Here is a 14,082-nt window from a genome sequence, read left to right on the forward strand (position 1 = left end):
AAAGTATGCCTTTGAAAGTTGTACCCTGCTATTAGTACCTGTTTGTTTGTTTGTTTGTTTGTTTGTTACAATTAAGCACTGTATAAATTTTATTAAATAAGTAAAATAGATTAAAAAAACTTCTAAGCACATTAAAAACATATAAAATTGGAATTACCAAAAGACTTCTGGAGACACATCACATATATCATAATGGAAATCACAGGGGTAACGTTGGGATAAAGTCCCACGTTGATGGTATTTAAGTGGATTGAGGCAGGTATTTCAAAGGGAACAAAATCTCTTATATGGAATTTAATAATGGCAAAAATGTGGGTATGGCAATGGCAGAATTGACATTCTCATTCGTGTTTTTCTTTCTCCCCCCCCCCTTTTCATAGCACCCCCTCCAAATTTCTTGCAGTTGTGGCAGCTGAACTCACTTCAGTGTTCACTTTTAGAGGCAACCATTTCCCCTCCAGAGTACCTGTGCTCACCACTTTGTTCTTGTCAATGAACATGCCAGAACCAGAACCAGTGTAGTTCCCTCTCCGCCCAAGTAGTAGTGATTTTCTCCCCAGAATACCCTGGGATGCAATGTCTGGGACTTTCGGGGCGGGGGGGGGGTAGAAGCCCCAGAGCGAGCCACCAAAATTAGCTTGGATGCCACTAGTTGTGGCATCAACAATTGTTAAAACAGGAAATAAAAGAAAAATGAATATGAATACCTAAACAAATATAAGCCTTTTGCATAAATAATTACATGAATGTGATTTTTTCCTGATCATTTTAATAATAAAATTTCATGGCATTGAGACAGAATAAAATGTATTGCAGGCACCTATTAAGCACCATTAATTAAAGAAAACTCAAAACAGGAGTCAACACTAACTAAATTACTGCACCCTCATTCCAGAAGCTGATTAAAGAAAAAAGTTTACACATTTAAACTATATTACTTCCCCACATAATCCTGGTAACTGTAGTGTATATGCAGCATCAATTGCTATTTCTTGCTCATGCTTCTATTCCTCACGATCCCTTTGGCCCTTACCTTTTTCCTCGCCATATCCTTCTTCTTTGGGTTTATTGTAGGCAGAGAATGGTGCTGGGCAAAACACAAGTTGCCTTTAGGTGACCCTCTCTGGAAGCTTGCATATCATGCACATCAAGCATCCCCAAACTCAGCCCTCCAGCTGTTTTGGGACTACATCTCCCATCATTCCTAGCTAACAGGACCAGTGGTCAGGGATGATGGGAATTGTAGTCCCAAAACAGCTGGAGGGCCAAGTTTGGGGATGCCTGATGCGCATTATACTGATGTACTTTCTTCTCCCACTCTTCCAGGAAGCTGAAACAAATGTTCTGACCCAAAGTTAGTCTCGCCTAATTCCCACTAATATTAATGAGACCTAAAGTACTCACAGTTAAATAATCCCATGGATTTCACTGGGATTTAAGCACAACTCATTTGCTTTGGATTGAGGCTAGGGACTCTATAGTGGCATACTGCCTTTCCAAAATACCCAAAAGTATGTAAATTGCACCCCATATCTATCTGTAATAGTCATTGAATTTGGCGGACTGATTCATGATTGCATTTTGCAGAGTTAATTTTGATGAAAAAATTCACTGTAACAGATCCATGATAAGCAAATGCATTTGGCTAAAATAACAAAACAACACTACAAGAAAAATAAGGCCATGAGAGTTTAGTAGTCTTTTGAGTGCTAGCTGGAAAGATTCTATGAGGCTAATGAAGACAGAATCTCTGCCTGTAACAATATTAAGTTTATTTTCTCTAGTGATTCGAAGAAGTGAGCAATCTGTCACTAATACACTGAGTTAAATTACTTGTCTTGTTGGAATTCCTGCTGACAGTCAGTCACTCACAGCGCTGACCTAAACATCTACCTGCTGACAAACAAATTGCAGTGTCAAACTTTGAAAAGGTAACTAGCTGGTTTTAATTTTGATTGGTCTTACTTGAATCTCTTGTGCATTCTTCCCTTTTTCTCCTCCACCCACCCTCTCCCCTCTCTCAAAATCCCCATTCTTTACTAGGCTGAAAATGAAAATAAAGGAAACTCCTGTTTAGCATTTGTGGGGGAAATTATTATTGCTGGCTGCATCAGAGAAATGTTATGTCAGATAAAACTGTTAAAGTGTGTCTAAGCAACATTAAGAGTGGCAGGCCCGCCAGTGACTGACTGGGTGAGTGAACACATTACCCAGACAGCATTGTAGGAATTAATTTTCTTCAATAAAGTGATTTTTAAGGCTCATATATTTCACAATCTAAACATATGTCACTGTTTCATAAACAAAATAAATGGATTAAAATAATACATTACCAATATGCTGACACATGGAGATATTTTAATTAGGAATACTTAAGCTGTGTGATATTTAACTGCTGTATTTGCTGAAGAGGAGCAGGCATAATTTCATAAGGCAAGAAGCCGGCAGAGCACTTTACACGGTGAAGGACTGAAGCGGGACCAAATAGCTCTCATTTTCGAAAGTAGGCCCACTGCGCAGCATCCTCCCAAACGTAAACTGTTTTAAGCTTACAGAAGAATACAAAGAACTCCATAAACTAAGGCAGGCCACAAAACCAACTTTTTCATTGGAGACAGGATGGGGGATGGGAGGGAAAGAAGCAAAGAATATGTCTCAGACATGCCAGTTCTTGAGAATACTATTTCTTCATAAAAGGCAACACTTAACATCTTAGCTATTTCAGGGACATATTTACATGACTGTCACATCACAAGAGCCTCTTTCCTGCACATTCTTCTTGACTTTACTGTAAGGGCCAGCACAAAAATAGCTGAGGAAAGCAAATGTCAACCCCAGTCCTGAAATTTATATGTGTGAGAGAATTAGAATAAGTAGAAATGTAATATATTGTTTACTGTACTGAGTGCCCTCTGTTCTCTAAAGGTCAAAAGCATTGTAACCTTAGAGTTACAGTTTCTGATTGTTCCCAGGGTTAAATACATTATCAGAATTAATGGTTCAAACCCCCTCAACCTTCAGATATATGAGTATTCATGCCTCCATCTGCCAAACTGTTCAACTAAAAATAGCATTCTTTGGCCTTCATTCTGCTAATACTGCACCCCTGAGGCAGGCTCTGCAATGCTTCAGCAGTACTTTGGATCTTCACCCAGTGGTATAACAAAAGGTCATTACTTTGTGTAAGAAAAGGGGGGCTGGGGGAGGAGAAGAGCAACAGACTAAAGAAGCATACTGCATGGGTATTTTGTTGTTGTTGTTTAATTTAGTTGATGATAAAAACTTCAGTCTTCCAGCACACAGCTGCAACCATAGCTAAGACTTGCCAAGCCTCATTAATGTTATACGCGATAAACTTTGAAGGACAAACTATACAAGAAACATCAGGGGAAAGGTAGGAACCATAGGTTTGCTTGCTTGCTCTCACTTCTGTTACACTTTCTCTCTCTCTCTCTCTCTCTCTCTCTCTCTCTCTCTCTCTCTCTCCCCCTCTCTCTTCAGAAGATCACATTGTCTAGGAATAACTCCAGCTAACATAATTGCAATGCATTATCACTTTCAATAATTTACCAGCGGTTGTCATACAACTGTACCATTTCTTTATTAACAAATTTTGTGTGTGTGTGTATTCTGGAACATTACTACTACTACTAATAATAATGTTATTATTTATACCCCGCCCATCTGGCTGGGCTTCCCCAGCCACTCTGGGCAGCTACAGAATATATTAAAAATTGTAAAACATCAGGCATAAAAATTTTCCAATACAGGGCTGCCTTACTGGTTTTGCTATGGGGAATGGAAGAAGAAATGATAGGAAGGCTTCACAAAAGATTTCATACAGTGAAGCCTTCTAGGACAGATGTGTGTCTACTGAGCTGCCATGGGATTTCCCAGGAACAGGGTTGCTATGAGTCCACTGAAAGGCTGGGAAACAATCCCTGAAGACTTTCATTCAGCTGCACACGTGTACCCAGAGTAAAACTAATATAAATTCTACAAATTTAAAAAGTTTGTTTTTTATATAAAAAAATAGTAAAAGGTAAAGGTACCCCTGCCCGTACGGGCCAGTCTTGACAGACTCTGGGGTTGTGCGCCCATCTCACTCAAGAGGCCAGGGGCCAGCGCTGTCCGGAGACACTTCCGGGTCACGTGGCCAGCGTGACATCGCTGCTCTGGCGAGCCAGAGCTGCACACGGAAACGCCTTTTACCTTCCCGCTGGTAAGCGGTCCCTATTTATCTACTTGCACCCGGAGGTGCTTTCGAACTGCTAGGTTGGCAGGTGCTGGGACCGAGCAGCGGGAGCGCACCCCGCCGCAAGGATTCGAACCGCCGACCTTTCGATCGGCAAGTCCTAGGCGCTGAGGCTTTAACCCACAGCACCACCTGCGTCCCAAAAAATTACAGAGTGGTAAAAAAATAAGAGGGACTAGTATAGGAGGAGGACGAAAAGAAGAGAGGAAATACTGAATAATAGCACAAGCTGTATCACTGCTCCTTCTCTATCACCCTCATAAAAAATTGCCAATATGTATTAAGGAGGGTTGATTTAAACCATTATTTGTAAGCATGGTATGGTCCTTTCATAGCCTCTTATAAAAATGCACTGCTGCATCTGGGAAAGTATCTCATGTTAGAAAGGTAGCTAGAATGGAATCGTGCAAAGTTGTACACATACCATGATTTTTCCACACAATTCATATAGATAAACATGGCTTCTGCAAGGACAAGCCATGTCTAACAAATGGACTTGGACTTTCAAAAATAAGACTCCTGAGTAAGCTTAACAGTCATGGAATATGAGAAGTGGCTCAGGAATTGGTTAAGCAGAAAGTAGGACTAAATGCAGAGGTCTCCAAATGGAGGGATCTAGAAAAGTGGAATTCCCCAAGGATTGGTACTGGGACCTGGGCTTTGAAACTTGTGCATAAATGGGATGTACAGTGAGGTAGCCAAGACTGCTGATGATGCTAAATTGTTCAGCATTGTTAAAACAAAAAGAGACTGAAAACAGCTCCAAAAGGACCTCTCCAAATTGAGTAAAATGGCAAGGGCAATTCAATGTAGACAAGTGTAAAGTGATGCATGTTCATATATACACTCATGGGTCTGATCTGGCAGTGACTGACCAGGAAAGAGACCTTGGGATCCTAGTGAATAGCTCAATGAAAGTGTTGACCCAGCGTGTGGCAGCTGTGTAAAAGACAAATTCCATGCTAGGGATCACTAGTAAATGAATATCTTATATACAAATCTGTGGGGTGACCACATACTGTGTACAGTTCACATCACATCAAAATGAATATTGTAGAGTGTAAAAGGTTAAGAAAATGGCAACCAAATTGATGAAGGGGATAGAACAACTCACCTGGGATGTAAGGTTGCAGCACTTGGAACTCTTAGTATAGGGGAAAGAAGAGTATGAGGTGGCATGATAGAATTTTTAAAATTATGCAAGGCATGGAGAAAGTTTTTCTCCCCCGCTCATAACATCAGAATTCGTGGGGATCCAATGAAGCTGAATGTTAGAAGATTCAGGAGAGACAAGTACCTTTCGTATGCAACTCTCACACACAAACCCAGTGATGGGCTGAATGATCCAGATAATAGTGTTCTGAAGTACTTGTTGAAGTCCAAGCCTTTAGTTATTATCTGATCTCTTTAGCTTCTAAAAAAGCAATTAGATTATCTCTGAAATATGTAGGACACAGCCTCATGAGTAAGCCAACACATCATGTACTGTAAGTGATTTGTTTACTGGTAGTGTCATCTGTCTGTCAATGGAAATGTAAAATTTAAACTGAAACATCGCAAGCACTGTGATAACAGAAACTTCGCAAGCACTGGGGAACCAGCTTTGAGATGAGTCAGGCTGGTAAAGAGGCACAGGTGTCTCTACCTCTAGCTGCAACAAGCTCCCCTATCTCAAACACCACTATCTCAACTTAAGCTAACAAGTTATCCAATTTCTTCAGTGGCATCTCCTTAACATAGGTGGGCAGTCTCTATTGGGAGAGTCACAGTTCCCATCATCGCTGACAACTGTCCATGTGGATTGAAGCTGTTGGAAGTTGTAGACCAACAACAGCTGGAGGGCAGTACATAGTTACCCCGACCTAGGCAGCCTGCTTCTTCTTTTCAGCTCTTATTTACCATATACTGTGGCCAAGTGGGGTGAGGGGGGCAAGTTCTAGGCACTGTTGTTGAAGAGTTTCCTGCTATGTGGCCTATTTGGCTGGCCATCCACATATGTAGCCTTATGTGACATCACCTGAAGAAGAACAGCTGACTATTAACAGGATTTTAAAATCCCCTTGCACCCCACAGAATGACTCTTTCGTTGTGGCATAAATTACCCTGTTGCCTGCAAAAACTAATATCTGAATAAGCCTATGTGCCTCTGAGGTACCACAGCAATCTTTTGCTGCTAGAGACTTAACACTACTACTCTTTTGGCTGGTAATAGGTATAAGATATATTTGCCACATCATTTAAATGTCCAAGAGGTAAAACTTTAGCGCGATGACTAAACACACCCCCTTGTAAGCTTTTGACTGTTGCTTCATTATTTGACACTATTGTGCCTTTTCTTGGGGAATATTAAAAAGCTATATAATAAATTGGAGTGTAAATCATTTTCACACAACATTTAGTTCCCCCTATGACAAAAATAAATAAATGACCTAGCAAGGGACCAAACTCAGACTCCTGATGGCTGCTGGCATCCAACCAACTTAACGCATGGAAAGGCTGAGATTCCATAAATACAGAAGCTGCAAGTGTTCAGTTTATGAAACAGTCATCACCAAGCCCCAAAGAAAAAATATAATGCATTTATTCAGACACCCACTATGAGCAAAAACAGCTAAACAGGGCACACTTAGAAGTAGCTTAAGAAACATAAATGCTATTAATATATCTTCCAGTAAATAGTTACATACTTTTTCTTCCCCAGTCTCAAAGCAGAGAACATGTACAGAGTACAGAGCTTAGCACAAGTTAAGCACTTTTAAAAATCACTTTGGTTTTAATAGAAGAATCAAATAATACTTATTTGACCAAAATCAATTGGATTAAAAAGTGCTTAATTTAAGCAGGATTCTGCCCAAAATGTATTAACTTCATTGTTATAAAATACGAAGTTGGCTGTATTTCCCAGCATCAAGGCTGACAGCATGCTGTTCTGTTTGCAGCATGTTAAGTACATAAGGTGTTAATCCTTCTGGGGCTGTGCTTAAAAAATTATTTAACATTCAAGCCATTACTTAGCATACAGCTGGTTAGCAGTTTTCCACTAAAGCATTGGCTTCAAGCCCACATATTTTTGTTCTGGCACATACCTGGAGCTGTAAAGGGCTGAGTCCAGAAGCAGCAGCAGCTGCCATTGTTGATGGAATGAACTGCACAGGATAGTTATCACCTGTCGAGAAGAACAATGCATACAGGTTTAGACAATGAGCAGAGAATAGCAGCAGACAAGTATGAACAGGGCCTGTGCTCCACAACACTGCTCTAAGCCTAAACATCTGCAAAAACAAAAGGGGGTTGCTGGGCACAGACTTGCAACTCTAACTTGGAACTTCTGCTCAGCAGATTGCTAGTAGGCAAACTGGCAAAACATAAAATGCAATGCTTAGACCCAAGAATGCCGGCTCTTATTACGGATCACAAAGCATAGCTGCCTTGGAAAATAATTGTTCATTTAAGATAGGTTTCAATTGATAAGCGACACAAAGTGCTATGTGCCCAGTCTTGTCAGATGCTGTGCATCTATTTCTCTAGATTTAAAATAAATAATTGCTGCACTTCTTTGGGGTAACAGGTAAATTAGTGGACATGGTCTGATTTCAATAAATTGCTCTGAAGTAACCTTGATGGACATCCCATGCACAGAGAAACAAGAACAAAACAGCAGCAGATCCTGAGCTCTTTTCCTCCCATATCACTGGGGCAGTGAGAATGTGGTCAGACACACATATTCAGTGTGGATTACGGATTGGACTCTGCAAGGTGGCACTGAATTTAACCCAGAACTCAGCTCACAGCAAAGAAAGCACAATCTCTTTCAGGATTGTCTCTCCCAAGACCACTGTAATCCCGTTCCTGGTGTCTCACACTCAGGTAGGACTATTTCAAGAGCACCCCTGTTACCAGTCTTCCTTTATCATTAATTCGTGATCTTCATGTATCCTTCAGGGCAAAAGGGAAAAGATGTGCCCAGCAATGTGCAGAAGAACCCTAGATCATTTCTCAACAAAATGAAAGCAAGACCTAATTATCTGCTTACTGTTCTTAAAGTAACCATCTCCCATGAAATCAAGGAACATGCAGAACACTGTGAATTAATTTTGTGACTACTCATGCATTATGGAGGGAATGGATTTTTGAAGCGGGGGTGTGTGGGCTCAAATGACTAAGAGCACAGCATTCCCTCAGCAAGCCCCCTACCCCTGGTTCTCTATCTCCTCTCCTACTCCACAAGCAGGAGAACAGAAGGTAGGTAGAGGAAGAGCATGCTCTCACTATACAAAAGTGTCTTTTCCCACCTGGGATTCAACTTCAAATCCCAGGATCCCCAGTGGATAAAAATGCTCTACATATTGGTTGGAACATGTATTGATTCAGCTGCCTCCATCTTCTCCTAGGTAAGGGTTGGGCTTTTTTAAGGGCTGTGCATAAATGGCTTCTCAAAATTCACCAGTCTATTTGTAGGTGGGGGAATTGAGAAGACAGGTTCACTGAATTTCTCCCAGGGGCGGGGAGAAGTTCTCCAACTGTGTTTTAGGGGAGTTGCTCACAAAAAGTAGTGGTGGTAGCACAGCCTTTTCCCTTTGTTTACGCCGATGTAAATGCAGCAGCAACTTCATCGGCAGCCTTGGCCATCATTCTGCACAATTCTATGGACCTAGTATCGTTCCAGGGCAAAGTGGGTTAGACATGGTGGCTGACATGAAAAGAAGGTGCCGAACATTCAGGAAAAAAATGTTTCTGAGAAATTTCATCTCAGCCTGGGTTCCCTACTTCACCTCTAAGATGGGTCAGTGCTCTGATCAAACACTGAATTAGCCCCAAAGTCATTATCTACTCCACATATTGGCAACAGAATACATTCACAAGTCCCTACTGAGCATTGAAAATAAACTGTTTGGATAATCATACTTTAATTGCATAGATGGGTTTGTTCACATTGATATTTGTCAACACGCATTTCCAGCCTTGCTCCCTATCCTCTGCACTCCCTTTGTTTCCACCTCCACTGTTGAAATTTAGATTATGAGGTCACTGGGCCAGGGAACTGTCATTTTTGTCACGAGACTCTGTAAAGTACCATGCATATTGATGATGGAATAGGGGTTGGAGTACATCTATCAGCATTTTACATCTTATATAAACAGTAAGCACAAGACACAAACCTACAGAATCCCTAATGTTTATAAGAATACAATCATAGGTACTACTCCAATTCCAGGGTATTTATAAAATTACTGCTAAAATAAGAAGCCCAGGAAAAAAGAGGCTGCTTGCTGCTTATGTGAATATGGCTACCTATATATGGTACCTTTTCAGATTATCACCACAACTAGGCAGTGTCTGTAGCCACCCCACCCCCATGCCGTTTTAGCACGCTTTTGCAAAGTAGAAAGCAGAATGGGAGAGGGGGAGGAAGGGAGGTTAAAAAATGAACTTGCAATTTTAAAAAAAAGACAGTGATTGATAAATTACACAATAACCATGCTTTAATAGAGTATCACTTCAGCTTCTTATTTAAAGTCAGTGTTATGTACTATCTCTAGGCTATGTTTTAATAAGCTGCTCCTCTGTACATTTTTTACATTTATAATAACCAAGCTGCTTTGCATCAACTCTATATTACATTTAGAATGTAATAAGGTAGGTGCGGTGTAGAAGGGATACAAAACAATGCAGTCAGGGAATGGCAAGTTTTCCCCTACACACATAACACCTCAATTCCCAAGCCTCTGAAATCCTCATAAAGCACCCTCCCTCTGCTTACCACCCAAAGCGCCACAGGACTCAGATAAGCTCAGTGTAAATGTTAAGTTGCTTTCACTTTTTAAACAAATTGTGAAGTTCTAATCCACAATGTCTCTCTGCATCATATCCATAATACCTCATCAGACCATTGAGCACAGTATGTGCTTGTACACAGTCCACTAACAATTGGCTTCTGATTGCATATGGAGCACTGCTACAATGCCTTTGCTAACCTACATTGTGCTGGTGTCCTATGGAGTAACATTCATAAAATCTGATCTTATTTTCCCCCTTTCTATGAGGTTGATTTTAGTTTGCAGAGGGCTGATGTTGTTTTTTAAATAACTAAATTGCTTTCTTAAAGTATAAAACTCTTGTCTCTCTATGGTTAGATAATTCTGCTTATCTTCTTTGAAGGCTAAACAAAATTATCTGAATACAGAGTATCCTCATCAAAAAGTTAAATAATGTTTCTTTGGTAAACAGACTTTAAAAAAAAGAAGTCATCACAAAGATATTGAATAAATGATGCTTTAAATAGGAGAGAAATAAGCATTCAAGCACAAGCATGGACTGCATTGCTGAACATTTCCAAGGCATTCTTTCTTTAAATATTATGAATTATTTATCCCCGTTCCATGCAGCAACCCTGCCACTATTTCCCCCTTTTGTAAATTCAAGAGTAGTTGCTTTATTTGTACTAAAACATTTTCCATGTCAAACATTTTTTTAGAAAAAATAATATCAAACCCTAAAAGAATTCCCTGTAGCACTCCTTTTTCACAGCTGTCATGCTTCCATGGATACACACACACACACACACACACACACCTACCTTAAAGTTAATTTATTAGTGTCTATACCACACCCTATAGTGTTCTCTGGATCACCTGGTGGCTATGGCTTTCCCTTTTACTTATGACACCCCCCCCCCCATTTCTATGTTTCTTTCTCCCCGACCCCCCAAATCATGAAGTGTCCCTTCTAGGATTAAATGGAAGCATTTTAAAGTGAACTGTATATGGTTAACGTAATCCTGCTGCATTATATAATAGCAATATCCAGAGAACAAAGAATGACACTTCATACGAATGGAATGTTTTGCTGACAGGAGTAGAACTAAAGCAGGGACAGGTTCCTTGTGGGGAGAGGCAGGGGCCAGGAGCCGGGGACAAAGGAGAGAGATGGTGGAAGTTTTACATTTTTAATTGCAGAAGATGCATATTTCCACTTTTAATTTTCCAAGCACGCACACCACACACACACACACACACACACACATGCAAAATAGATCAAGGATCTTATTGGTAGCTGTCTTGGCAATCTATCACTCAACATGTTGTAGCAATTTTTTTCAAATTTGTTTCTGGATTTGGAATGCTTGCGTGAGGACCTATTCTTCTTTAATTTTATGAAGGTAGACAAAACAAGTCAGAACAGGTCCTTTGAAGGCATAGGTGTGTACTAGTCTTGATTACTGGGAGAATGGCTCAAGGAACGGGGTGGGGGGAACAAATCCCCAGTCATCCTTGTTTTGAAAACTATCCTTCTCAGCTCCCCGGCTTTGCCTATTTATATTGGTGCTTCTATTGTTTATATATACATAGGTGCTTATTAAGTCCCAGAATGATTTACCAACTTCTGTTTCAGATTTCAAACTGGCCAGTGCTCTTTAAACAATTGTGGGCAGCCACAGCACATACTAGAAACACATTGTTCTAAATGCAGAGCAAAGCAATGTTTCCTGGTTTTGAGCATTAAGGGCTGCTCCGTACATTTTCATTTTCCTACATGGAAGGCACCTTTCATTCTCTGAAACAGTTGGAAATTTGTGTATAGACCATGACTTCCGATGATTCTACACAAATGTTTGTTGCTCTGTGTGCGCAGGTCAAGAAGTCCAATTGACCACAGCTGTTCGCTACATGCTCAACCACTTTGAAAACTGATCAGTTTCCCTTCCAGTGTATTTGACAAAACAATGTTAATGCTAATTAATGTAAATTGTTAAAGAATTGCACAACCCTTCCTAGAATAAAAAGCAAGGAATTTGATCTATAGCTCTCAGTGCTTTATAGATTGCTTCTGACATAATAAAAATAACAGTATAATAGAGTTGTTAGCTCAGATCTAGTCTTGCAAAAAGAACAGCCAAGATGGTAAATCTGAGTTATGCAGATGTTCTGATTTAACCATTTTTGTAGTTAATTCTTATGCACATCCTTTAATCAGGAAGTGAAGGACACCTTTTCTAAACTAAGCAAAACAAGGCCTCAAAATAAAAAGTATGGCAACACAAAATACCTTGGTTTTTGTTTTGCTTTTGACATATAATCTGAACAACTGAAACTATTAAGAATGTTAAGACTGTGTATGTCAAGAACCCTGCAGTATCGTACCAAAGTTCTGTCTAGTCCTGTATCCTGTTTCCACAGCAGTTAGCCAGATGCAAATGGGAAGCCCATAAGGAGAATATGAGCACAACAACATTCTCCTGCTACTTTCCCTTAGTCACAGCATGGCACAAAAGAAAGAGGCTATGGGAGTAGGGAGGACCCTAAATCATGATATTAGCCACTTCTGGAACTTGAACATTGCAAGTATAAATTCACAAAAACAACATAGCTCTAGGACATCACCTGCATTACCTAAGAAATCCTCACAACAACTATGTAAAGTAGATCAATGTTATTATCTGCATATAGCAGAGAAAACAGTTCACAGTGAGAAATAGTGGTTTGCCTAAGGAAACTAGTGAGCTCATAAATTAGATGAGATTTGAATTAGGGACTTGCTGGCTCACTGCTCACTTTCTTAGCCATAACACTTAGACCAGCTTTCATATTTCCTACCCAGTAACATTTCCCCCATGCTTGACTAAATTAACAGTCAACTAGCATGTCTTCATATTTGCCAAAGATCTCAAACCATTCATAGTACTTTTTTCATGATATGAAGGAGTCAAAGTAATCAAGAGTAATTGCTCGATCCATGCAAATAATTGCTGGCTTTGTAATAGCTCTGCTTTATGTATCTAATTTAAATATGGTCCAACTTCTATAGTAGGGTGTCCTGAGAGAATTGTCAAGTGTATGTAGGTCAGCAGACAACAGTAATTTGAGTTACACAGCATCTTAAAGTTTTAATTAATCTGGTATATGCTATATATACCAAAAGGAGTACCTATAAAAATTAATTAGGTGATCTATGCAGCCCAGATTTCTCAATTAGTACTTGCTTGCTGGAAAATTATATTATACAATCTTGAGAAGTATGCTAGCTAATTTTAAGAAATCTGTTATCACATTCATGATTGATATTTGCTAGCTTGGGACCCTATAATCTCTAATAGCTGTGACACAAGGGAGGAGGTAGAAGACATTGTTGGCATGCAGAAGCTCCCAGCTTCAGTCCCTGATCTCTCCCATTTTTGTTTTTTTAAGGCTCAGATGCATGTGACATGAAAGATTCCTTCCTGAGGGAGTATATAGCATTGCATCAGCGCAAGAATTTCGGCTTACAGGGCAGAATGATCTCCCCTCTCCTGCCCCTTGCTGTCCCTGGTGTTCTACTGACCCCTCCTGAATCAATTTCTGGGACGTGGGGGAGGGGAGGAAGGCAAGTCCTGTTGTGCAAGTGTAGTCTTTGCTCAGGGCAGTAATGGGACCTGTTAGCTGAATGCCTCCTTGAGCCCCTAGAGATAAGGAGTGTGACCCAGCAAAAGGCCACTTCTTGTGTCCCATGTAGGTGACTCAACTTGCACTGTCCAAAAAAGTCAAGGCTAGAAGGAAATATGAGAGGCATGCACAAACCTGCGACTCCCCGTAATGCCCTTGCATGATGCCTGATGTGCAAACCTGGAGGGGAGAGAACTACATCTACAACATCCCTTAAAATGACACCTACAAGCAGGGACTGTGCCAGTTTTCTTATCTTCTTATATAGCTAGGTTGATCACATTGCCAATAGTTAGACTGGTTTCAACATGTTTAGTACATAAAAGGACAATGTTTCTCACTCCCATGAGGACATCATCATTTCACAGATTAATTGGGGAAAGTTAAGGCAAAGTATGTATCCCAGAT

The 14,082-nt window shown here is 40.2% G+C and overlaps 1 protein-coding gene across 13 annotated transcripts in view; it reads right to left on the reverse strand.

Moving 5' to 3' along the window:
- The window catches only part of SOX6 (SRY-box transcription factor 6), a 451,295-nt gene that overhangs the window by 77,938 nt on the left and 359,275 nt on the right, over positions 1-14,082 (reverse strand). For all 13 annotated transcript variants that reach the window (XM_081925936.1, XM_081925935.1, XM_081925934.1 and 10 more), the window contains one exon: positions 7,342-7,421. In XM_081925936.1, coding sequence (XP_081782062.1) covers positions 7,342-7,421 — 80 coding nt within the window. The remainder of the gene's footprint in view (positions 1-7,341; positions 7,422-14,082) is intronic.

This window comes from Podarcis melisellensis (genome assembly GCF_964234715.1).
Source record: "Podarcis melisellensis genome assembly, chromosome: 1".
Lineage (NCBI taxonomy): Eukaryota > Metazoa > Chordata > Lepidosauria > Squamata > Lacertidae > Podarcis > Podarcis melisellensis.